The 26,034-nt window shown below is 37.3% G+C and overlaps 1 protein-coding gene across 1 annotated transcript in view; it reads right to left on the reverse strand.

Moving 5' to 3' along the window:
• CCDC73 (coiled-coil domain containing 73) overlaps positions 1-26,034 on the reverse strand; it is a 152,768-nt gene that overhangs the window by 89,675 nt on the left and 37,059 nt on the right. The window contains exon 3 of the mRNA XM_014863229.3: positions 12,333-12,404. Coding sequence (XP_014718715.3) covers positions 12,333-12,404 — 72 coding nt within the window. The remainder of the gene's footprint in view (positions 1-12,332; positions 12,405-26,034) is intronic.

Raw genomic sequence — 26,034 nt, forward strand, 5'->3', positions numbered from 1 at the left:
TTCAATTTCTGTAAAGAATGTCATTGGGATTCTGATTGGGATAGCGTTGAATCTGCAGATTGCTTTAGGCAGTACGGATATTTTAACTATGTTTATTCACCCAATCCATGTCCATGGAATGTCTTTCCATCTCTTTATGTAGTCATCAATTTCTTTAAGGAAAGTCTTGTAGTTTTCATTGTATAGATCTTTCACTTCCTTGGTTAAATTTATCCCAAGGTATTTTATTCTTTTTGTTGCGATTGTGAATGGGATTGAGTTCTTGAGTTCTTTTTCTGTTAGTTCATTGTTAGCGTATAGAAATGCTACTGATTTATGCATGTTGATTTTATACCCTGCAACTTTGCTGTAGCTGTTTATTATTTCTAATACTTTTCCTATGAATTCTTTGGGGTTTTCTATATATAAGATCATGTCGTCTGCAAACAGTGAGAGTTTTACTTCTTCACTGCCTATTTGGATTCCTTTTATTTCTTTTTCCTGCCAAACTGCTCTCTTTCAGTTTTTGTCCGTTGAGTATGGCGTTGGCTGTGGGTTTGTCATATATGGCCTTTATTATGTTGAGGTACTTTCCTTCTATACCCATTTTATTGAGGGTTTTTATCATAAATGAATGTTGGATCTTGTCGAATGCTTTCTCTGCATCTATTGAGATGATCACGTGGTTTTTGTTTCTCATTTTGTTAATGTAATGTATCACGTTCATTGACTTGCAGATGTTGAACCATCCCTGTGTCCCTGGTATAAATCCCACTTGATCATGGTGTATAATCTTTTTGATGTATTGCTGTATTCGGTTTGCCAAAATTTTGTTGAGGATTCTTGCATCTATGTTCATCAGTGATATTGGCCTGTAGTTTTCCTTCTTTGTGTTGTCCTTGTCAGGTTTGGGGATCAGGGTGATGTTGGCTTCATAGAATGTGTTAGGGAGTGCTCCATCTTCCTCAATTTTCTGGAATAGTTTGAGAAGGATAGGTATTAAATATTCTTTGAATGTTTGGTAGAATTCTCCAGAGAAGCCATCTGATCCTGGACTTTTATTTTTGGGGAGGTTTTTGATTACTGTTTCTATTTCTTTACTTGTGATTGGTCTATTCAGAGTCTCTATTTCTTCCTGCTTCAGTCTGGGGAGATTGTAAGAGTCTAGGAATTTATCCATTTCTTCTGGGTTGTTCAATTTGTTGGCATATAGTTTTTCATAGTATTCTCTTATGATCCCTTGTATTTCTTTGGTATCCATTGTGATTTCTCCTCTCTCATTTCTGATTTTATTTATTTGAGTCTTCTCTCTTTTTTTCTTAGTGAGTCTGGCTAAGGGTTTGTCAATTTTGTTAGTTTTTTCGAAGAACCAACTCTTTATTTCATTGATCTTCTCTACTGCCTTTTTTGTTTCAATATCGTTTATTTCTGCTCTAATTTTTATTATTTCCCTCCTTCTACTGACTTTGGGCTTTGTTTGTTCTTCTTTTTCTAATTCTGTTAGGTGTCACTGGAGGTTGCTTATCTGAGATTTTTCTTGTTTTTTGAGGTGAGCCTATATTGCAATGAATTTCCCTCTTAGGACTGCTTTTGCTGCATCCCAAATGAGTTGGTATGGCATGTTTTCATTTTCATTTGTCTCCACATATTTGATTTCTTCAATAATCCATTGTTTGTTCAATAGCATGCTGTTTAGTCTCCACATTTTTGCCCCTTTCCCAGCTTTATTCTTGTAGTTGATTTCTAGTTTCATAGCATTATGATCAGAAAAGATGCTCGATATTATTTCAACCCTCTTGGATTTATTGATGCTTGCTATGTTTCCCAAGATAGGGTCTATCCTTGAGAATGTTCCATGTGCACTTGAGAAGAATGTGTAACCTCCTGTTTTTGAATGAAGTGTTCTATATATATCTATTAAGTTCATCTGGTCTAATTTTTCATTTAATTCTATAATTTCCCTGTTGATTTTCTGTCTGGATGATCTATCCATTGGTGTTAATGGGGTGTTGAGGTCCCCTACTATTATTGTATTGTTGTTGATGTCTCCTTTTAGTTTTGTTAAGAGCTGCTTTACAAATTTTGGTGCTCCTGTGTTGTGTGCATCTATATTTAGAAGTGTTATGTCATCTTGGTGGAGCGTCCCTTCTATCATTATATACTGCCCCTCTTTGTCTTTCTTTATCTGTTTTGCTTTGAAATCTACTTTGTCTGATATAAGTATGGCAACACCTGCTTTCTTTTGTTCATTATTAGCTTGGAGTATTGTCTCCCATCCCTTCACTCTGAGTCTCTGTTTGTCTTTGGGGCTGAGGTTTGTTTCCTGGAGGCAGCATATTGTTGGGTCTTGTTCTTTGATCCATCCTACCACTTTGTGTCTTTTGATTGAAGAGTTCAATACATTTACATTTAGAGTGATTATTGCAATGTGGGGGCCTACTGCTGCCATTTTATCACTTGTTTTCCAGTTCTCATGCATTTCCTCTTTCTCGTCCCATGACTTTTGGACTACTAATTCAGCTAGGTAAATTTCTGTATTGGCTTTCTTCTTATTTGTAATTTGTGTCTTTATTCTTGTTATTTGTTTAGTGGTTACCAGGAGGTTTGTATAAAACATCTCATAGATGAGATAGTCCATTTTCTGATAGCCTCTCATTTCCTTAAATTAAAACGTTCCATCGCTTTTCTCTTCCCCTTCTAGGTTGTTATTGTCAGATTTTTCTCTTCTCTTCCTTCTTGTGTTGTGAGTTTGTGGTTAAAATGACAGGATTCTATTTATTCTTGGTGTTTCCCTTCCTTTTATCTTTAATGTTTTATTTAACTTTTGCTAATCTGTTCTGATGGAGAGCTGCTACTTTCTGTTATTGTCCTTCTACTTACCGCCTTTGCTCTGGGTTTTGTAACCCCTTTCCTTTTTTTAATTTTTCAGGTATGAGGGTCTTCCAGAGCATTTCTTGAAGAGGAGGTCTTGTGGCAACAAATTCCCTTAACTTTTGTTTATCTGGGAAAGTTTTTATTTCTCCATCGTATTTGAAGGATATTTTTGCTGGGTAGAGTATTCTTGCTGCAAGTTTTTGTCCTTCAGAGTTTTGAATATATCCTTCCACTCTCTTCTAGCCTGTAAGGTATCTGCTGATAGCCTTACGGAGGTTCCTTTGTAGGTTATTTTCTTCTACCTGGCTGCCCTTAGTATTTTCTCTTTGTCATTGACTTTTGCTAGGTTCACTACTATATGCCCTGAGGTCGGTCGTCTTACATTGATAAAGTTTGGAGATCTATTGGCTTCTGTCACATGGAGTTCCATCTCTCTCCCCAGGTTTGGAAAGTTCTCAGCCATTATTTCTTTGAACAGGCTTTCTGCCCCCTTCTCCTTCTCTTTTCCCTCTGGTATACCCATAATCCTTATGTTGCATCTCCTAATTGAGTCAGATAATTCTTGGAGAGTTTCTTCATTTCTTTTTAGTCTTAGTTCTCTCTCCTCCTCTGTCTGTAGCATTTCTATATTCCTATCTTCCAAATTGCTAATTCTCTCCTCCATATTATCAACCCTACTGTTCAGAGAGTCCAGATTTTTCTTAATCTCCTCCATTGTGTTCTTCATCTCTAGTATTTCTGATTGGTTCTTCTTTATAGTATCAAGCTCTTTTGTGACATAGCTCCTGAACTTGTTGAGCTGTCTATCTGTATTCTCTTTTAACTCGTTGAGTTTTTCAATAATGGCTGTTTTGAATTCATTGTCATTTAGGTTACAGATTTCATTGTCTTTGGGATTGTTTTCTGGGTACTTGTTATTTTCCTTCTGTTCTGGAGATTTAATATATTTTTTCATACTGCTTGATGGTGTGGATTTGTGCCTCTGCATAGAGACAGAGTTTAGTTACTGCTTCCTCTTATTTCTACTGGTGTGTGGGAGGGAGAAGCTGTTTAGACTGCACCAACCAGGAACCCTGTCAGCTGTTTCTGACTGGACCTGGGCCCCTCCTTGTAGTCACAGTGGTCCTGTGGGGTCCCTCATCAGCTGTGGGGGCAATTGCTAGGGGGCCTCAGGCTGCTGGTGCCTACTGTTGCAGACCACCTAGACACGCTCCCTCCTTAGGGTCTGCAGAGGTGTTATGGGCTTTCCCAGTGGCCGGGAGCAGGATCACCTATAGTTGCAGCTCTGTCACTGTCAGGGCCCACAAGTTCTCACTTGTCCACTATAGGAAACAGCAGAGCTATGGGTATCTTCTGCAGTCTGTGGTTAGCTCACCTATCTGTGCTACTTCTGCCCCAAGGCCTTCCAGCCTTGTGATTGCTGGTTGGGGCCTCTCCACTAGTGCTGTGCAGAGGCTTTCGCCGTGGCTGCTGTGTGACTCTGGATTTTCCCCCTGGGCCACGGAGCCAGGCCACCGGAGCTCCACCCAGCCCCTGGACACTCCCACAGGATCACTGGGTGTCTTTTGCCCCCTCTGGGACACAGCCGGAGTCCGTGAGTCAGAGGCAGCTGGCGGGCTGCTGCCCGGGATGCTCCTCTCCCAGACCCTCCCAGCGTTCTGAATGCTGGACAGGGCCTCTCCGCTAACACCAAGTAGAGGCTTTCCCTGCTGCTGGTGCGGGACCATGGAGTTTCCCCCTGGGCTGTGGAGCCAGGTTGCTGGAGCTCTACCTAGCCCCTGGCCATGCCTACGTGATCTCTGAGTGTCCTTTGCCCCCTCTGGGACACAGCCGGAGTCCGTGAGTCAGAGGCAGTTGGCGGGCTGCTGCCCTGCTTGGGATCCTCCTCTCCTGGGGCCTCCCAGTGTTCTGAATGCTGGGAAGGGCATCTCTGCTAACGCCAAGTAGAGGCTTTCTCTGCCGCTGGTGTGGGACCTTGGATTTTCCCCCTAGGGCACACAGCCGGGCTGCTGGAGCTCCACCCAGCCCCCGACCACTCCCACGGGATCTCTGGGTGTCCCTTGCCCCCTCTGGGACACAGCCGGAGTCTGTGAGCCAGCTGTGGCTGGCAGGCTGCTGTCCTGCCCGGCATCCTCCTCTTTGGGAGCCTCCGACATTCTGAATGCTGGGCAGGGCCTCTGCACTAATGACGTGTAGAGGCTTTCCCTGCTGCTGGTGCAGGACCGTGGAGTTTCCCCCTGGGCTTAGGGGTAATCACGGGGGGCTTAGGTAGGGCTGTAGTTACCTGTTTCCACCGTTGCTCTGCCGGTGCGCGCACACGCCTGCCCTTGGTGCGTGGCGATGCTATGGGCGTGTCCGCTGAAAGAAAGCCGCTTGCAGGTACTAGGCTGTCCGGGGGTCAGGGATAGGAGAGTTTTCACCTATCTCCACCTCCTCCCGGGGGGAAGTCCGTCTGCCTTCCGATGTATAGCAGCACGGGTGTCTCAGGTGTCCTGAGATGCTATATGGATATCCTTTGTTAACCAATGAATGTCCAATTAGTTGTAGATTCGAAAGGGGAGAGACAAAGAAGACTACTCACTCCACTATCTTGGTGATGTCCAAATCTGACACTCTTGAACTTCCATGACCAAGAAGGTTACCTCTACCTCTCAAAACCATGAAGTCCACACTCTCCTACACTCTCTGGCTTCCACCATACACACTTGCTAGAGGTTGCCACATGAAGCTGGATACTTCTCCCCTTGATTTTGGACATTTCTTTACATCAGACAAACCTGGCAAAGTACTCCAAGGGACTCATGAAATATGCTTCATAGACTTATCTCCAACTGATATAAACTGCCTTTCCTCTACATGATCTAAAATCCAGATAAACAAAAGCAGGAGAGTTTATTACCATTAGTCCTACCCTGCAAGAAACTATAAAAGGAGTCCTGCTGGTTGAAATGAAAGGACACAAGACAGTAACTCTAAGCCATATGAAGAAATAGCTTTCAGTAAAGGTAAATACATGGGCAATTATAAAAGCTAATTTTATTCTAACAATGTTTTGTAACTCCACTTTTTGTTTTCCACATGATTTAAGAAACTAATACTTTTTTTAAAAAACACAATTCTTAAGCTAAAAGCTAACATTATGATAACCTTGGTTTGTAACTCCACATTTTGTTTTCTACATAGTTTAACAGACTAATGCATTTCTTAAAATTATTAGTTTATGCTTTTGGGCATACAATATATAAAGATGTAATTTTGTAATATCAACAACTGAAAGGGGCATAGATGGAGCTAGATAGTAGCAGATTTCTTTTTTGTTATTAAAGTTAAGCTGGTATAAATTCAAATTAGAGTGTTAGGAATGATGCTAACTGTACTCCCCTTGTAACTTGAATCCCCTTGGTAAAAAGAAAATAGCTATAAAATATAAATAAAAAACAATGAGAATAGAATTTAAATGTTACACTACAAAAATCAACTAATACAAAAGCTAATAGTAATGCAGGAATTAAGCAACAAAAAAGCCATAAGACACATAGAAAACAAATAATACAATGACCAAAGTTAGCCCCTCCTTATCACGAATTACTTTAAACGTAAATAGATTAAATTCTCTAATCCAAAGACAAACAATGGCAGAATAGATAAAAAACATTATCCAACTATATGCTGTCTATAAGAAATGCATTTTAGATCCAAAGAAACAAACAGATTAAAAGTGAAAGATGGTAAAAGATATTCCATGCAAATAACATCCAAAAAGAAAAAAAAGACACAATGAAAAATGGACTTTAAATCTTGTAACCTAAAATCTTATAACCTAAAAAGGTTACAAGAGACAAAGAAGGACATCATATATTCAAAAAGGTTCAATACAGCAAGAGGATATAACAATTATAAACATTTACACACCTAATGACAGACCATAAAAACATATGACAGAACTGGACTGCAAAAATGGACAGAACTGAAGGGAGAAAGTTCTACAGTAATAGTTGTAGACTTCAATACACCATTCTCAATAATGGATAGAACAACCAGGCAGAAGTTAATTAAGGACATAAAGGGCTTGAACACACAGTAAACCAACTAGATCTAACAGACACATACAGAACACTCCACTCCAAAACAACAGAATATACATTCTTCTTAAGTGCACATGGGACATCTTCCAGGATAGATCATATAGGCCACAAATTAAGTCTCAGTTGACTTCAAAAGATGGATATCATGCAAAGTATCTTCTCCATCCACAATGGGATGAAGTTAGAACTCAACAAGGGAAGGAAAACCAGCTGATGTGTGGAAATTAAACAACAAACTCACAAACAACCAATGGATCAAAGAAGAAATCACCAGGGAAATTAGAAAATATTTATAGATGAATGAAAACAAAAATACAACATACCAACACTTATGGGATACAGTAAAAGCAGTGCTAAGGGGGAAATTTATAGCTATAAATGTTTACATTAAAAAACAAGAAAGATCTCAAATCAACGACCTAACTTTACATCTTAAGGAACCAAAAAGAGAAGAACAAACCAAACCCAAAGGTAGCAGAAGGAAGGAAATAATAAAGATTAGAGCAGAGATAAATGAAATATCGAAAATAGAAAAATAATAGAGAAAATCAGTGAAACTAAAAGTTGTTTCTTTGAAAAGATCAACAAAATTGACAACCCTTTAGTAAGATGGACTAAGGGAAAAAAAAGACTCAAATTACTAAAATCTGAAATGAAAGTGAGGACATTACTGATTCAGTAGAATTAATAAGGATTATAAGAGAACTAAGAACAATTGTACACCAACAAATTAGATAACCTAAATGAGATGCATAATTCCTAGAAATGCAAAACCTACCAAGACCACATTACGAAGAAATAGAAAATCTGACTAGACCTACAACTAGTGAAGAGTTTGAATCAGTAATCAAAAATCTCCCAACAAAGAAAATCCCTGGACCTGAAGGTTTTACTGGTGATTATACCAAACATTCAAAGAACTAACAGCAATCCTTCTCAAACTTTTCCAAAAATTTGCACAGGAGGGAACACTTCCTAACTCATGCTTAGAGGCCGGTATTACCTTGATACCAAAGCCAGACGAAGACAAGTGAAGAAAAGAATACTACAGACCAGTATCCTTGATGAACACTGATGCAAAAATCCTCAACAAAATATTAGCAAATCAAATTCAGCAGCATATTAAAAGGATCATATACCATTACTGAGTGAGATTTATACCTGAGATAAAAAGATGGTTCAACATACACAAATCAATCAATGTAATACATCATATCAACAGAATGGAGGGAAAATAAAACATATGATCATCTCAATTATGCAAAAAAAGCATCTGACAAAATTCAACACCCTTTCGTGATAAAAAGACTCAACAAACTAGGAACAGAAGGAAACTACCTCAACATAATAAACGCCATATGTGAAAAACACACAGCAAATCTTATACTCAGCAATGAAAGACTGAAAGCTTTTCCTCTAAGATCAGGAACAAGACAAGGATGCCCACCTTCACAACTTATATTCAACATAGTATTGGAAGTCCTAGCCAGAGAACTTTGGCAAGAAAAAGAAATAAAAAACGTTCAAATTAGAAAGGAAAAAAATAAAATTATCTCTTTGCAGATGATATGAAACCTTATAGAGCCTACAAAAAAATTGTTAGAACCAATAAATGAGTTCAGCAAAGTAGCAGGACACAAAGTCACAAAAAAATCAGTTGCATTTTTCTACATTAACAATGAACAATCTGAAAATGAAATTAAGGAAACAATCCCATCTACAATAGCAACAAAAAGAATAAAATACTTAGGAATTAACTTAACCAAGGAAATGAAAGACTTGCACAATGAAAACTAGAAAACACTGCTGAAAAATTTTTTAAAAGACATAAATAAGCAGAAACACATCCTCTGCTCATGGATTAGAAAACTTCATATTATGAAGATGTCAATACTACCCAAAGTTAGCTACAAATTCAATGCAATCCCTATCAAAATCCCAATGACAATTTTTGCAAAACGGAAAAACCTGTCCTAAAATTCATATGGAATTTCAAGGGACCCTAAAAAGGCAAACAATCTCAAAAAAGAAGAACAAATCTGGGAACTCACACTTCCTTATTTCAAAACTTTCTAGAAAACTCTAATAATCAAAACTGTGTTGTACTAGCATACAGACAGACACATGGACCAATGGTATAGAACAGAGAGCCAAGAAAGAAACTCTCACATAAATGGTCAAATTATTTTTGACAAGGGCACCAAGACCATTCAATCGGGAAAGGACAGTCTTTCAACCAGTAGTGCTGGGAAAACTGAACCTCCACATGCTAAGAATCAAGCTGGACCCTTACCTACATCATATGCAAAAACTAACTCAAAATGGATCAAAGACCTAAATGTAAGACCTAAAACTATAAAACTCTTAGAAGAAAACATAGGGTAAAATCTTCACGACATTGAATTTGACAATGATTTCTGGATATGGCAACAAAACAATTCATTAAAACAAAGAATTGTATGCATCAAAAGACACCATCAACGGAGTAAAAAAGACAACTCGCAGGAGAAAGGATTTGCAAATCATATATCTGATAAGAGATTAATATTCAGAATATACAGAGAACTCCTAAAACTTAACAACAAAAAACAAACAACTTGATTCAAAATGGGCAAAATACTTCAACAGACATTTCTCCAAAGACTACATACAAATGGGCAATAGGCACATGAAAATATCCTCAACATCACTAATAATTAAGGCAATGTAAATCAAAACTATAATGAGATACCACCTCACACTCATCAGGAAGGTTACTATCAAAAAAACAGAAAATAAGTGTTGGTGAGGATGTGTAGGAATTAGAACCCTTGTGCACTTTTGGTGAGAATCTAAAATGGTATAGCCCCTGTGGAAAATAGTATGGAGGTTCCTCAAAACATTCAAAATAGAATTACCATATGATCCAGCAATTCCATGTCAGGATATATACCAAAAAGAAATTAAAGCAGGGCCTCAAACAAATATGTGTACACCCATGTTCACAGCAGCATTGTTCACAGCAGCATTGTTCACAACAGCTAAAACATGGAAGCAACCCAAGTGTCTATCTACGAAAGAATAGATAAGCAAAATGTAGTATATACATACAAAGAAATATTATTCAGTCTTTAAAAGGAAGTTAGTTCTGACATACGCTACAAAATGGATGAAGCTTGAGGATATTATGCTGAGTGAAATAAGCCAGTCACAAAACGACAAAGACTGTATGATTTCACTTATACGAGGAACATAGAGTAGTCAAAATCGTACAGACAGAGAGCAGAAGGTGTTTGCTAGGGGCTGGAGAGAAGCAGGGGAATGGGGAGTTACTGTTTAATGAATGGGTATAGAGTTTCAGTTTTACAAGATAAAGAGCCTCCTGGAGATGGATGGTGGTGATGGCAGAACGACACTATGAATGTATTTAACACCACTGAACTGTACACCTAAAAATGGTTAAGATGGTAAATTTTATGTGTATTTTACCACAATAAAAAATATTGGGGAAAAAAATCTTCCTAAAGGCGCTTGAGCCTAGACCCCATAACCTTTTATATATTCCAATTCTGACTTGTCCCTTCTGAGACACTACTAAGACTTGGTCAAGGTAGTGTTCTCACTTCCTGAAATGAGTCCTAATAAACACAGAGTTGCTTTATTAACAACTTGTTTGGTGATATTTTGGGGAATTCAATGAGGCACTTCTAATTTACACTGCTAACAAGAATATAAGAAACTTCCTGTTTTTCTACAAGTTTGTAAAGTAAGGTAGGAATCTGGCGCTTTATTTTTCTTCAGATGGAACTCAGTTCTAACACCATTTCTTGAATAATCTATTTTTCCCTATTGATGTGAAAAGCCACCTTTATCATTCACTAATTTATCTTATGTATTTGGATCTATTTCTGGGTTCTATTATGTTCTAAGGAATACCTATGTATTCATGTACACTATGCCAAGCTTCTTTTTCAGAAATTTCCCAGCCACTCTTGTATGTTTATTTCCACATAAACCTTAGAATCAGCTTAAGTACCACAAACACGCTCTTGGGATTTTAAATTGGATTGTATTAAACTTACTAAGGATTCTGATAACCTTATACTGTTGACTCTCTTAGCCAAAAACAAGATGTGACTTTATGTTTTGAAATGTGCTTGGAGCTTCAGCTTGTACTTGGTGTTTACCTGTTTCTTTTCTCCAGAGTCAGGTCTCTGTTTCAGACCTGTGCCTCCTATAACCCAACTCTAGTTTTACTCCCATACACAACCTTGTAGGTCTGTCTGGCCTCAAAATTCCCAACATTTCTAGTTTTGTCTTTCCTCTGTTACTTGAGCTCTGATTCTGATATGTTATCTCAAAGTTCCTGTTTCAGTGCTGCGAAATAGTGAGAATAGGGGACATCGTAATTAAACTTTCAATTTTTAGCTGTTAAGATTACTTTGGTGGAAAGGCATGAAAAAAGCACCATCAAAAATGTTTCTAGTGCTGGCCTGGTAGCGCAGCATGAAGTTGGCACGTTCCACTTTGGCAGCCCGGGGTTCGCCAGTTTGGTTCCCGGGTGCAGACATGGCACCACTTGGCAAGTCATGCTGTGGCAGGTGTCCCACATATAAAGTAGAGGAAGATGGGCATGGATGTTAGCTCAGCACCAGTCTTCCTCAGCAAAAGGAGGAGGATTGGCAGCAGATGCTAGCTCAGGGCTAATCTTCCTCAAAAAAAAAAAACAGTTTCTTTATAGATGAGGTTAGAGAGAGAATCAGATCTGATACTATTTTTTAATATTTAGTTACAGTATGTAACACCAGCCGGGAAAATATGGTACAATTCTAAGGTTTCACTTCTTAAAAAATATTTTGGGGGCCGGCCTGGTGGCACAGTGGTTAAGTTTGCACACTCCACTTTGGTGGCCCCAAGTTTGCCAGTTCAGATCCCGGGCGTGGACCTATGCACGGCTTATCAAGCCATGCTGTGGCAGGTGTCCCACATATAAAGTAGAGGAAGATGGGCACAAATGTCATCTCAGGGCCAATCTTCCTCAGCAAAAAGAGGAGGATTGGCCACAGATATTAGCTCGGGGTAATCTTCCTCAAAAAAAAAAAAAAACAGCTCCTCTATAACACACAATATATTTCTCAGATATGAAATAGTTCATAGTAGTTTTCAGAGTTATCTTCAGTGTTATTCTTAGCTATTATGTTATCAGAAAGTCTAAAAAAAAATTTTATTCTCAGTTTTCTGGAAGCCCAAACGTTATTAACAGTTTTACTTGGAATTTTCTTGAGACTTCATTTAAAATGATGCACAATCCCCTGAATACATTTAGGAAATATAAAAATTAACTTTGCAATTAAGGATCAGAATACATTTTTAAATAGATGCTAAAAATGGTAATCTGAGGGAAAAAATACTCACATTTTGCCATTTAAGTTCTTGTGTCTCCACAATAATTTTACCAATCTGCTCTTCATATTGAGTTTCTGCTTCCTAAATCAATAAAAATAATAAAAATGCTAGGAAAATTAAAACTTTAAAACTTCTAGTTTCAGCACTTTTAAAGAGATAAAAAGAGCATCCTGCCACCCTTCCAACAAGAAAAAAGCTGGGCAAATTACAAATTAAATAGACAAACCCATCAGAGAACTGAGGTTCCAGATCAATCAAGTAATCCAAAATGTGGATAGAGAAAGGTGCCTGCAGAGAGAACAGAACTGCAGCGTTTACTTACCTAGGACATAAGCCACTAGGTACTGATGAGAAAACTCAGCTAAAAGTCCTTAATAAATTGTTAAAGGCAGAACATAGGCTAGGGTAACAACATGAATCCCCTGTGGGCCCCAGAAATAAGGAGACTTATACTTCCTATTAGGCTCCTCTTCCAGATACCCACCAGGTGCTTACAGGAAAGGATGGGAAGAATCTGAGAAAGCTTGCCCCTGTGGTGCTGGCTGGGGAGGAGAGGAGCTGTCGAAAGCCATCTTCCCTATTTCCCCTACAGACCAAGAACCTTGATCTGCAGGGGAAAGGGCAACAAAAACTCTACCTAAGGACCCTCGTGGAAACCCTCTGCAACCGGGAAAGGGAACCAACAGCCACCACTGAAAACTCTACCAAGACAGACCTGTTCTCCTGATCCCCCTAAAAAACAAAGGCCTTAGTCTACAGGGGGAGGACAATGAAAACTATAGCATGAGAGCACCTGTGGAAACCCACAGCAACTGGGAGGAGAGGCTAGGAAAATACAACAACAGCTCTTTTGTTGGGGAGGAGCAGGAATACACACTAGGCCCAGCATTAAATATAAAGGACAACAGGAACTCTTGTGAAGATCTTACCTTGAGACCCAGGTTCACTCTAAGGTGGAGGCGTTAATAATCCTACCACTTGACCAACAAGCAGAGGCTTTAATAAGAACATCAGAGAATGACCCCATTCCTCCACTGTCACCACACCTGAGCAACAAGCATCAAGTAAAAAGAACAGGGAGAGCTGCAAAGATAGACTCTCTCTGAGAATCAGCACAAAAGGAAGACCTAAGTCAAGTGGAAAGGCCCAGGGCCAAGCACAAAGCAATTATTTAGGAAAAACCCTCTGATTTTGTTTAAAATAATTTAATCCTCCTGAACTAGCCCATGCCATAAACACAAGGTATCACTAGAGAAGTCTGAAGCTTTTATGGAAAACTTCTACAGGCAGACTTGAAAACTGCCCGGATGAGCACCGATGGTGGGCCCCACCACATACAGAGAGCTCTTCTGCAAAGGCTGGGAGGTTTTTTTCTTTTGGTCCCAGGTATTTAAGGAAATCTCTGTCAAACAAAGCACTAGCTGATCACTAAGCTAAGCACACAGTGACTTCAGTGGCTACACATGACAAAAACTGCAGAATTTACAAAATTATTTCAGAAAAGTCACTAAACAAACAATGACGACAACAAGCAGCAACTCTGGGGAGGAGGAAGAACCTGATTTCCAGAGTTGCTACATTTTCAAAATGTCCATGTTCAGTTCTCAACAAAAAAATTACAAGGCATGCAAAGAAACAGGAAAGTGTGATCCATACACAGGGAAAAAAAGCTAATAGAAATTGTCCCTAAGCAAGTGCAGACCATGGACTTGATAGACAAAGACTTTAAATCAACAATTTTAAGTATGTTCAATGAGCTAAAAGAACCCACACACAAAGATACTGCAGCCATTAAAAAGTTAGTAAGTTTATGCTCATAAATTTGACAACTTAGAAAAATGGACCAATTCTTCAAAAAACCACAAACTACCAAACCTTAACCAAGATGATATAGATAATCTAAACAGCTCTATAACTATTAATTAAAAAGCTCCTCAAAAAGAAATTTCCAGGTCCACAGAAGAGGAAGGAGCACATCCTCACCCATTTTATAAGCCCTGTTTACTGTGATGCCAAAACCAGACAAAGGCAGTACAAAAAAAGAAAACTAAGACCAATATCTCTCACAAGTTTTGATGGAAAAATCCTCGATAACATACTAGCAAATGGAATCCAGCAATGTATAAAAAATTGTACAGCATGACTAGGTAGAATTTATTACAGGCATGCAAGGCTGGTTCAACGGCTGATGTAATTCACCATAACAATATGCTATAGAAGAAAAATCATATGATTGTATCAATTGACACAGAAAAAGAATCTGACAAAATCCAACACTCATTCACGATAAAAACTCTCAGCTAGTTAGGAATAAAGGAAATTGCCTCAATTTGATAAAGAGCATTTATAAAAACACTACATTTGGGCCAGCCTCAGTGGCCTAGTGGTTAAGTTCAGCACGCTCCACTTTAGTGGCCTGGGTTTAATTCCTGGGCCCAGACCTACATTACTCTGCTAAGGGGCTGTGCTGTGCTGGTGGTCCACATACTGAAAAATAGACAAGAGCAGCACGGATGTTTACTCAGGACGAATCTTCCTCAGCAAAAACAAAAAACAAAAAACAAAACCCACTAAATTTAACATATTTAACAATGAAAGACTGAATGATTTCCCTCTAAGATCAGGAATAAGTTAGGGATATCTATGCTCACTGTCCTTACTCAACATACAATGAAGTTCTAGCCACTGCAATAAGGCATGGATGAATGGATAAACAGGGAAAGGGAGAGAGAGAGAAGAGGAGGAGGGAAGGAGAGAAAGAGGGAGGGAGGAGGAGGGGCAGGGAAGGAGGGAAAGAGAGAGAGAAGGAAGAAAGGAAGGAAGGAAGGGAGAAAAGATCAGACAGAAGTAAAACTGTCTCTATTTCTAGATGACATGATTGTATACATAGAAAACATCTGGGTTGATGGAAACATTTTATATTTTGACAAGGGTTTGCCTTATACAGGTGTACGCATCCATCACAACTCATCAAATGTACAGTTAAGATTTTTGCCTTTCAGTGTATGTAAATTTTACTCTAAAGAAAAAAGCTGTAAACAAATATCGAACTCTCCTTAATAATATGCATTCTGAAGTATTTAGGAGGAAGTGCACTGATGCCTGCAATTTATTCTGAAATCACCAAAAAAGAAGCTGAAGGAGGGATAAATAGATAGATAGATATGTGACAAAGCAAGTATAGTAAACTGTTAATGGTGTATGAGTGTTCACTGTCAAATTATTTTATTTTGCTGTGTTTGACAATTTTCATAACAAAATGTTTGGGAGAAGTCAGAGTGGATATTAACAGATAAAATATATTTTTGTGGGGCCGGCCCGGTGGCACAGCGGTTAAGTGCACGTTCCACTTTGGCAGCCTGGGGTTCGCCAGTTCAGATCCCAGGTGCGGACATGGAACCACTTGGCAAGCCAACTGTGGCAGGCATCCTACATATAAAGTAGAGGAAGATGGGCATGGATGTTAGCTCAGGGCCAGTCTTCCTCAGCAAAAAGAGGATTGGCGGCAGATGTTAGTTCAGTGCTAATCTTCCTCAAATATATATATATATATATGTATTTTTTTGTTATGAAATATTTTCCTTATGACTCTCTTACATATTCTTTGCTTTATTACACACACACACACTTATGCTATGGTGTTCAAAGATAGGCTTTCATGAAAGTCGTCTCATTTAAAATGCTTTCAGCAGCAAGTAGCAACAACAAATCCCGACTCACAATGGCTTATAGGACATATCATCTCACATGACGAGTCTAAAGGCAGAGTGCTTCCAGAATTGATTTTCATTGGCTCAACAATATCATCAAGGATTATGATTTTGCCATCTTTCCATTTTGCCATTATCCAAGTGATTTTCCTTAGGCTTTTTACCCCTCCACTACTTTAAATGCAGGAATTAAGGACAGAAAGGACATCATCCTGCAGTAGAAAAAGTGTAATCTCTTAATTAAAGGGTAACAAAACTTTTCCCAGAAGCTTCCCAACACACATCTTCTAATATCTCACAGGTTGTAACTAGGTCACATACCCACTCCTCAACCAGTCATTGGCAGGGGGAGTGCACGGGAACTTCATGAATGGTTAAGACCAGTCAGGATATATCTGACTCACCGTGGTGAGAGGCGGACCCTAAGACACAATCAGGGTTCTTACAACATGGAATAAGGGAGGGAATGTACACCAACAGGGTATGCTCTGTGATAAACAGTGAGGAGAGATTAGAAGCTCTTGAGTAATACATATCTACAGTCAAAACAAATTGAAAAAGCAAATAAGCATATACACATTTTTTGGGGGGGGGGTACATATAACACGCATATCTTCCCAAAGCAATTGGATTGAAAATGTGCAAGATACTTTCTTCTCACAGGCCTGGTTACACACTTCTATTTAGTGGCTAAAGTGAGTTCTGAGATCTTACTATGATTTAGGTATTGTTCTGAGAATTCTTATGTATTGATTAATTTAACCCTAGGTATAATTTTGTGAAGTAAGTACTCTCATTATCACCATTCTATAGATGAGGAAACTGGGTTAGCAAGAGGATAAGTAACTTGCCTAAAGTCACATAGCAGGTAAACAGCAGAGCCAGTATTTGAACCTAGATGATCTGTCCGCTGAGTCTCCCAAACACACCATTATACTACCTTTAAGAGACTCTGGGTGCTGACAGACAGTATGGATTGTGATGCTATACTCCTTTCATTCAAAAACTTCAGAATTTAATCTTCACATCCCACAAAAGTTAGAAAACCATTCAAAATCATATTACCTATTTTAAATATACAAGTCCATTCTGATTATTTGCTAGAACATTCCAAAATAAGAACTAAAAATATTTATTGAATGGAAAAGCAAAAGAATTTAAAAATTGCTACAAATGTCCTAATATTAGTATTTTTCTATTTCAGAAATCTTTGTAATAGATTAAGTTGACTTACATGAAAATAGTAGTTTAAATACTAATTAGGAAACAGATTTTTAAAAATATGAACTTTTAGGCAATCCCATGCATATTAGAGAAATTTACCTTGACTACTTTGTAGCTAATCAAACAAAGAAACTATCTGAAAGACGAGTTAATATTTGATTAGAAAACATGAGAAACTGAACTGGGCAATTTCGTAGGAGTGGATTATGAGTGTGAAAAGGAGAATAAAAGTATCCAGTTACAGTTTTGGCTGCTTGGACATGTGCCTGCTCGATGTACTATATCCCTAAATCTGTTCAGGGTCAAGAACTGAAGAGGCCTGACCATCACAGAGCCCATCTTGTAAAACCACAGCCTGAAGCAAGCACTTTAAACAGCAGGACACTTCCTAAAGGGTATAAAGAGTAAATAAACCATCAAATTACTCCTCTCTTATTGTTTTTGTAAAAACACTTAAATCCTTGTAGTCCTAAGGCAGCTAATAAAAAATAAACACTTTTAAGGTTCTATATTCTTGGCACTTTATTGAAGTTACAGATGGGATTTTCTTACCAAATTTAATATATCTTTTCATTGACAATTTAGTAAGAATTATTAATAACTTTCAAAAGCTCCTTGAAGAATGAATGGAAGATAAAGATGAAAAATTCCAATAAAAAGGTAAATAATTTTTAATAGAAAGCATGAAGTTAAGTTAAAATCCTAATATAGAAGAAGCATATTATATAATGTTACCTTTTGGCAATGTGGATAACATCTATTTTATCAATTTTCCATTCAGTTTAAAAACATACATTCTACAAATCATTTTAATTACAAAGGGATATGATTCCACTCATAGCGTAACTAATTTTACGGGACACATAAACACTTCTTAATGTTATTTACCACATATTATACCATTAATTACCCAGTTTTCCTTCACAATTTCCTTAGCAAATCATTGCTATTTTAGAATACCCAAATTTCCTTTGGCTTTTACTTACTGCTAATTTAAAATTCCAGGACTCACTTATATTTAGATATTTAATAAATTTAATGTGTCCTTTCTCTGAACTCCCATAGTACTTTCTTCATAATTCTATTATGATATGTAATATATACTACATGAGAGTACAGTAATTAATTTGCATAGTATGCTGCAAATATTAAATTTTAAATTCTCTCAGAACAAGATTGAGTAGCAACTTTTCAAAGGTTATCAAATAAATGGATATTTTAAGTTTGAAAGTTCTGTGGTAGAGGTCTTTTATCTCCATTGTATAGAAGATTTGGCTTAGAAATATATTTTCTTTAAAAACTTTCAACCTACTTCCAATTTTTAGAATCTAATAGATGTCATATTAAAGTCTGGATGTCTAGTTTTTCTTCAATAATTGGAAGAGCTGATAGTACTGCGCCCATTTTTCTATATGGCAAGAATTTTTTGAAACTGAACGGCAGATACAGGTGGAATTGAAGATACAGGCTCTGCAATTCAACACAATGTCCACCCTACTCACAAGAGGTCCAGATACTGGAGTTAGAGACACAGACTTTAAAATACATGAAACTAATATGCTCAAGAACTATGACAAAATGAATTTCAGCAGAGGGCTGAAAATTATTAAAGAATCAAATGGGAATTTTAGAACTGAAAAATACTAGAAGTGAAATTAAGAACTCAATAGACTGACTTTCTCTGCAGATTAGATAAACTGAAGAGAATATTAGTGAACATGGCACTGCTCATCAAACCACGCTGGGGCAGCGTCCCACATGCCACAACCAGAAGGACCCACAACAAAGAATATACAACTATGTACCGGGGGGCTTTGGGGAGAAAAAGGAAAAAAATAAAATCTAAAAGAAAAAAAAAGTGATTGAAATTATATAGAGCATATTAGCTCATATGCTAGAAATCAATTTTTTAAAGTTAACAAAAAGTAAAAGAAAATTCCCAAATATCTGTAAAAGAAGTAATACACTTCTAAATAACTATAGGTCAAAGAAGAAATTACAAGGAAAATTAGAAAATAATTTGAACTGAACAATAATGAAGATAAAATATATACAAACTTGTGAGATCCAGCGAAAGCCATGCTGAAAGAGGAGTTTATAGTTTTAAATGCTTTAGATTAGAAAAGAAAAAAAGGTTAAAATTCATTAACTAAATATTCATCTCCAAAAGTTCAAAACAAAAAGAACAGCAAATTAAATAATGAAGTAACAAAGGTAAGAGCAGATATTAATAAAACGTAAAACAAATATGCAATAGAGAGAATCAGCAAAGTCAAAATTTAATTCCTTAAAAAGACTAACACAATTGATAAGCCCTTAGAAAGACTGATTCAAAATTCCTACTCATTCATAATGTCTGTGCACAAGTTATTCCCCCCATGAAGCTTCCCTCACTCTCCCGAGTAAAGTTAGGCATTTCCTTACCCACACTCTCAGAGTATATTGTGCACTCCTTTGCTATTACATGGTATTATAATCTCTAAAATCTGCTATAGTAAGTGCTCAGGAAATATTAAATAATGACCAAATATAGTTTTACTTGCTTAATATCTCCTAAAAATTAAAAAAAGGAAGCATATTAATGTGTACTACAATATTTCTTGAGTTTTCACTGTTTTAAAGTCCTAATTTTTTTTTTACAAACTTTTTATTTTGAAATAATTTTAGGTTTACAGAAGACTTGCAAAGATGGTCAAGTTCATGTATACTCTTTACCCGCTTCCCTAATGTTAAAAACTTACATAACTATGGTACATTTATGAAAGTCAAGAAAATAACATTGTTACAGTACTATTAATTAGACTACATAGTTTTTTTCAGATTTTACTAGTTTTCCTCCAATATCTGTTCCAGGATCCAACCAGGGACATGTTACATTTAGTTATCATGCTTCCTTGGATTCCTCCAATCTGTGATAGTTTCTGTCTTTTCTTGTTTTTCATGACCTTGACATTTTTGACAAGTATTGTTGACACTATCTTGTAGAATGTCCCTCATATGGGGTTTGTTCGCTATTTTCTCATGATTAGATTAGGTTTGGAATACCACAGACGTAAAGTTCCCTTCTCATGATATCATATCATGAGTATTTGATATTCATATGAATCAATGAGACCACATGAATTTTTTCTGGGCTGTTAACTTTAATCATTTACTGCCAGGTGGTTTCTGCCAGGTTTCTCCACAGTAAACAACTATTTTTCCCTCTATATCTTCTAGTCATTAGAACTTAGCCCACAATCAAGGTGAGAGAAATTAATCTGCACTTTCTAGAGGAAGGAGTATCGAACAATTTTTCAACATGCATAAAATCATCACAGTAACTTACCAAATAATTTGGGAAAGATGCTGTGTGACTATGCAACTATTCTGTTTCTCCTTAAAGTTTCATCCATTAATTTTAGTATTCAGCAGTGGATCTTGCCTGCAGCAATTATTACTATGATGTTCTAAGGGTGATTTTCTATTTCTCTCCTTCCTCCTATATTTATTAATTGGAATCTTCTAAAAGATTTGTCCCATCTCTCTCATTTGTTCAATCATCTACTTATATCAGAAGGGAATAATGGATACTTATTTTACTCTTTGGGTTATACTGAATACTATCATTATTTATTTTGTTGCTCAAATTGTTCCAGCTTTGTCCATGGGGAGCTCTTTCAGGTTGGCTTCTTCATGTTTTTGACGTTATTTTAAGAACTTCCTTACTTTCCAGCACTAAAAGGCGCCCTAGAATAAGCCATTTCTCCAAAGAGTCCTGGTTCCTTTCATTATATAATGACATTTAGAAGCAAGATCTGGGCACTGTATATGGTTGCTGCTGCTGGGGTTTCATTACTTCTGGCCCTTTCAGTAGAGTTAGAAATTGTACGTATGTATACTAACCCATGTACACACACGTTTATATTTCTGTATCTATCTATATGTAATCAAAGCGTGAGTTCATACTGATCTCCAATTCTAATTAGCACCACAGAGCTCATTCTGGCCTTCTCCTTGCTTATTTCTAGCTTCTTCCTTCAAAAGAGAAAAAAATCCTACCTAGCTCTATCTACAATTTGTGTATTTGAGTTTCAATCTTACCCCTATGAGAAACAAATTTACCAAATGAAGAGAGTATTTATGGACCTTTCCTGTTGTCTTTACCCTTACAGTACTAGTCAAAATACTGTTTTCCAAAGTTACTGAAGTCAGCTTCTTTTCCCACCCACTCCTTTCACTGAAATGATGTCATATGTTGGTGAAACTGTTATACATTTTCACAATCTACATTCCATCCTGGAATTCTCCCCACATTCTGGCTGAATTTTTATAAAGTTTGCATAGAGTATAGTTCACTGTTTGTTGTGTACAGTTTTACACGTTTTGACACAAGCATGGAGTAATGTTTCCACCACCACTATACCACACAGAAAGGTCCATCATTCCCAAAAGTTCTCTTATGCATTCCATTTACAGTCAATCCTCATCCCATCCTTCAACACCTGGCAATCACTGAGTTTTTCCCCATCTCTTTAGTTTTGTCTTCCAGAATGTCATATAAATGCACTGAATAATATGTAGTGCCTCTTGGATTTGGCTTCTTTCATTTAGAAAAATTCATTTAAGATTCACACTTTTGTTTTTGAGAATATTCCTGGGGAATATAATTCTAGGTTGGTAGTTATTCTTTTAGTGACGCTTTTAAGTGTCATTCCATTGTCTTCTGGGCGAAATATTTCTTATTGAGAAGTCCACTATCAATTGTATTATTATTCCTTTGAAAATAATTGATATTTTTCCACTTCTGGCTGCTTTTAAGATGTTCCATTTGGTTTTTCAGTAGTCCTTCTATGATGTACCCGGGTGTGGTTTTCTTTGTATTCATCCTACTTGGATTTTGCAGAGCTTCCTAAATCTATGAGTGTTGTTTTATCATTTGGATATTTTCTACTATCATCCAGTTCTCCAATCGTGTCTTCTGCTGGGTCTAAGCAGCTGTTTATTCTACTGAGTTCTTAATTTTGGATACTGTATATTTTACTTCCAGAATTTCCATTTGATTCTTTTTTTTATAGATTTCAACTCTCTGGTAAAATTCTCCATCTCTTCCTCTATTTTCTCAATTCTCTGATTTCTTCAATCTATTAATCATAATATTAAATTTCCTCTCCAGTTTAAACTCCAATATTCAAATCACTATAGTTTTATTTTTATTGTCTGGCTCTTATATTGGTGTTGATCACATAGTATTTCTTGGCATGCCTGATACTTTATCATTTTTATTTTTTTATAATAAAACAACCTTGAATTCATAGAAAAGGTGCAAGAACACTAAAGTCATGCACTGTGTAATGCTTGGCAAACAATGAACAGCATATAATACGACAGTGGTCGCATAAGATTAGTACCATATATCCTAGGTGTGTAGTAGGCTATGCCATCTAGGTTTGTTAAGTACACTCTATGATGTTGGCACAAAATCTAATGGCCTAATGATACATTTCCTAGAAATTAGCCCTATCATTAAGGGATGTATGATTGTATAAAGAACTTTACTCTTCTGAAGTAACCACGATGAATGGTTTAACATATATCCTAGAACTGTTTTCTCTGGCTGTACAAAGATTTTCTATTTCGATTTTTTTAACTTTCATTTTTCATTTAACAATATACAGGCAGTCCTCATGTTGCATAGGACCAATACACACAAATTTCAGTTACCGTAGTTTGGTTAAACACTACCAGTTCCCCAACAACAAGGTTCAAATTTCAGGTGCCATGGTACCTTACTGTTAGTGATCACACAAACTTCACTGTTAACTCTTCAATCCACAGATCACTACATAATAACACATGTGGATCACAATCAGTGATCATTCATGTCACTTCTTTCACAGTCTATCAATGGCTGGTCACTGTATATCCGTTATTCAGTCTAGGCAAAGACAGTAAAGTGTGTGAGGTGTGTTCCTTTCTTGCTTCCCAGTGATAAATCCATATGACATTTGACAATGTCATATAATCAGATGTCAAGATAATCAAAAAAGGGAATTGACCAACAAAGATGAAAGCACAGAAAAAGAAAAAAGAAGAGAGAGAGAGAGAAAAGATAACACTGGAAGTGAAATTCAAATCAAATATAAATGGAGTTATAGAAGAAACAGCTGACCACAGGAATATTAAAAGTGCCGCCATCTAAGAGACCCTTGAAACATAGCCAGAGGAACACAGAGAAGGCAAATGTATCAACATAAATGAGGAAAGTGACTATGACAAAAAGGATGAGTATGTCCCAGAGGAAGTGACACCAGCAAAAATATCACATTAAAGGAGCTCTCAAAGACATTTGACAACACTGAAAATGCAAGGGATAAAATGTGGAAAGCTGATCCAAACACGAACAGGAGTACAGGCACACCTTGTTTTATTGCACTTCACTTTATTGTGCTTTGCAGATGTTGTGTTTTTTACAAATTGAAGGTTTTTGGCAACCCTGCATTGAGCAAGTCTATCAGTGCCATTTTTCCAACAGCATTTGTTTAACTTCATGACTGTGTCATGTTTTGGTAATTCTCATAATATTTCAAACTTTTTCATTATTATTGTATTTTTTTATGGTGACCTGTGATCAGTGATCTTTGATGTTACTATTGTAATTGTTTTGGGGTGCTATGAACAGTGCCCGTTTTAGACAGTGAACTTAATTGTTGTGTGTGCTCTGACTGCTTCACCCACCGGCTGTTCCTCCATCTCTCCCTCTCCTTGGGCCTCCCTATTCCCTGAAACACAATATTGAAATTAGGACAATTAATAACCTTACAATGGCCTCTAAGTGTTCAAGTGAAAGCAAGAGTCACAGATCTCTCACTTTAAATGAAAAGCTAGAAATGATTAAGCTTAGTGAGGAAGGCATGTCAAAAGCCAAGACAAGCCAAAAGCTATGCCTCTTGACCAAACAGTTAGCCAAGTTGTAAATGCAAAGGAAAAGTTCGTGAAGGAAATTAAAAGTGGTACTCCAGTGAACACATGAATGAAAAGAAAGCAAACAGCCCTATTACTGATACAGAGAAAGTTTCAGTGGTCTGGATAGAAGATCAAACCAGCCACATTTCCTTAAGTCAAAGCCTGATCCAGAGCAAAGCCCTAAGTGTCTTCAATTCTATGAAGGCTGAGAGAGGTGAGGAAGCTGCAGAAGAAAAGTTTGAAGCCAGCAGACATTGGTTCATGAGGTTTAAGGAAAGCCGCTGTCTCCATAACATGAAAGTGCAGGGGGAAGCAGCAAGTGCGGGTATAGAAGATGCAGCAAGTTACCTAGAGATGCAGTTAAGATAATTAATGAGGGTGGCTACTCTAAACAACTGATTTTCAATGTAGACAAAACAGCCTTATATTGGAAGAAGACGCCATCTAGGACTTTCATACCTAGAGAGAAGTCAGTGCCTGGCTTCAAAGGACAGGCTGACTCTCTTGTTAGGAGCTAACAATGCAGCTGGTGACTTTAAGTTGAAGTCAATGCTCATTTACCCTTCTGAAAATCCTAGGGCACTTAATAAGAATTATGCTGAATCTACTCTGCCTGTGCTCTATAAACGGAACAACAAAGCCTGGATGACAGGACATCTGCTTACAACATGGTTCACTGAATATTTCAAGCACACTGTTGAAACCTACTGCTCAGAAAAAAAGATTCCTTTCAAAATATTACTACTCATTGACAATGAACCTGATCACCCAAGAGCTCTAATGGAGATGTACAATTAATGTTGTTTTCATGCCTGCTAACACAACATCTACTCTGCAGTCCATGCAGCAAGTAGTAATTTCAACTTTGAAGTCTTTTCATTGAAGAAATACATTGCCTAACGCTGTAGATTGCACAGACAGTGATTTCTCTGATGGATCTGGGCAAAGTAAATTGAAAACCTTCTGGAGAGATGTCACCATTCTAGATGCCATTAAGAACATTCCTGATTCATGGGAAAAGGTAAAAATATCACCATTAACAGGAGTTTGGAAAAAGTTGATTCCAACCCTCAGGGATGACTTTGAGGGGTTCAAGACTTCAGTGGAGGAAGTAACTGCAGATGTGGGGAAATAGCAGGAGAACTAGAGTTAGAAGCAGAGGCTGAAGATATGACTGAATTGCTGCAATTTCATGATAAAACTTTAATGGCTGAGGAGTTGCTTATCATGGATGAGCAAAGAAAGTGGTTTCTTGAGATGGAATCTACTCCTGGTGAAAATGTCGTGAAGACTACTGAAATGACAACAAAGGATTTAGAACATTACATAAACTTAGCTGATAAAGCAGCAGCAGGGTTTGAGAGGACTGACTCCAATTTTGGAAAAAAGTTCTCCTGTAAGTAAAATGCTATCAAACAGCATCACATGCTACAGAGAAATTGTTCATGAAAGGAAGAGTCAATCCATATGGCAGAATTCATTTCTGTCTTAATTTAAGAAATTGCCACAGCCACCCCAACCTTCAGCAACTACCACCCTGATCAGTCAGCAGCCGCCAATACTGAGGGAGGACCCTCCACCGGCAAAAAAGATTATGACTCACTGAAGGCTCAGATGATGGTTAGCAGTTTTTAGCAATAAAGTATTTTCTAATTAATTAGACATAATACTAATGCACACTTAACAGACTACAGTATAGTGTAAACATAACTTTCATATGAACTGGGAAACAAGAAAATTCATGTGACTTGCTTTATTACAATATTAACTCTATTGTGGTGGTCTGGACTTGAACCTGCAGTATCTCTGCCTGTATTATAATTTGCAAAGGC

Source organism: Equus asinus, chromosome 20 (assembly GCF_041296235.1).
Source record: "Equus asinus isolate D_3611 breed Donkey chromosome 20, EquAss-T2T_v2, whole genome shotgun sequence".
Taxonomy (NCBI): Eukaryota; Metazoa; Chordata; class Mammalia; order Perissodactyla; family Equidae; genus Equus; species Equus asinus.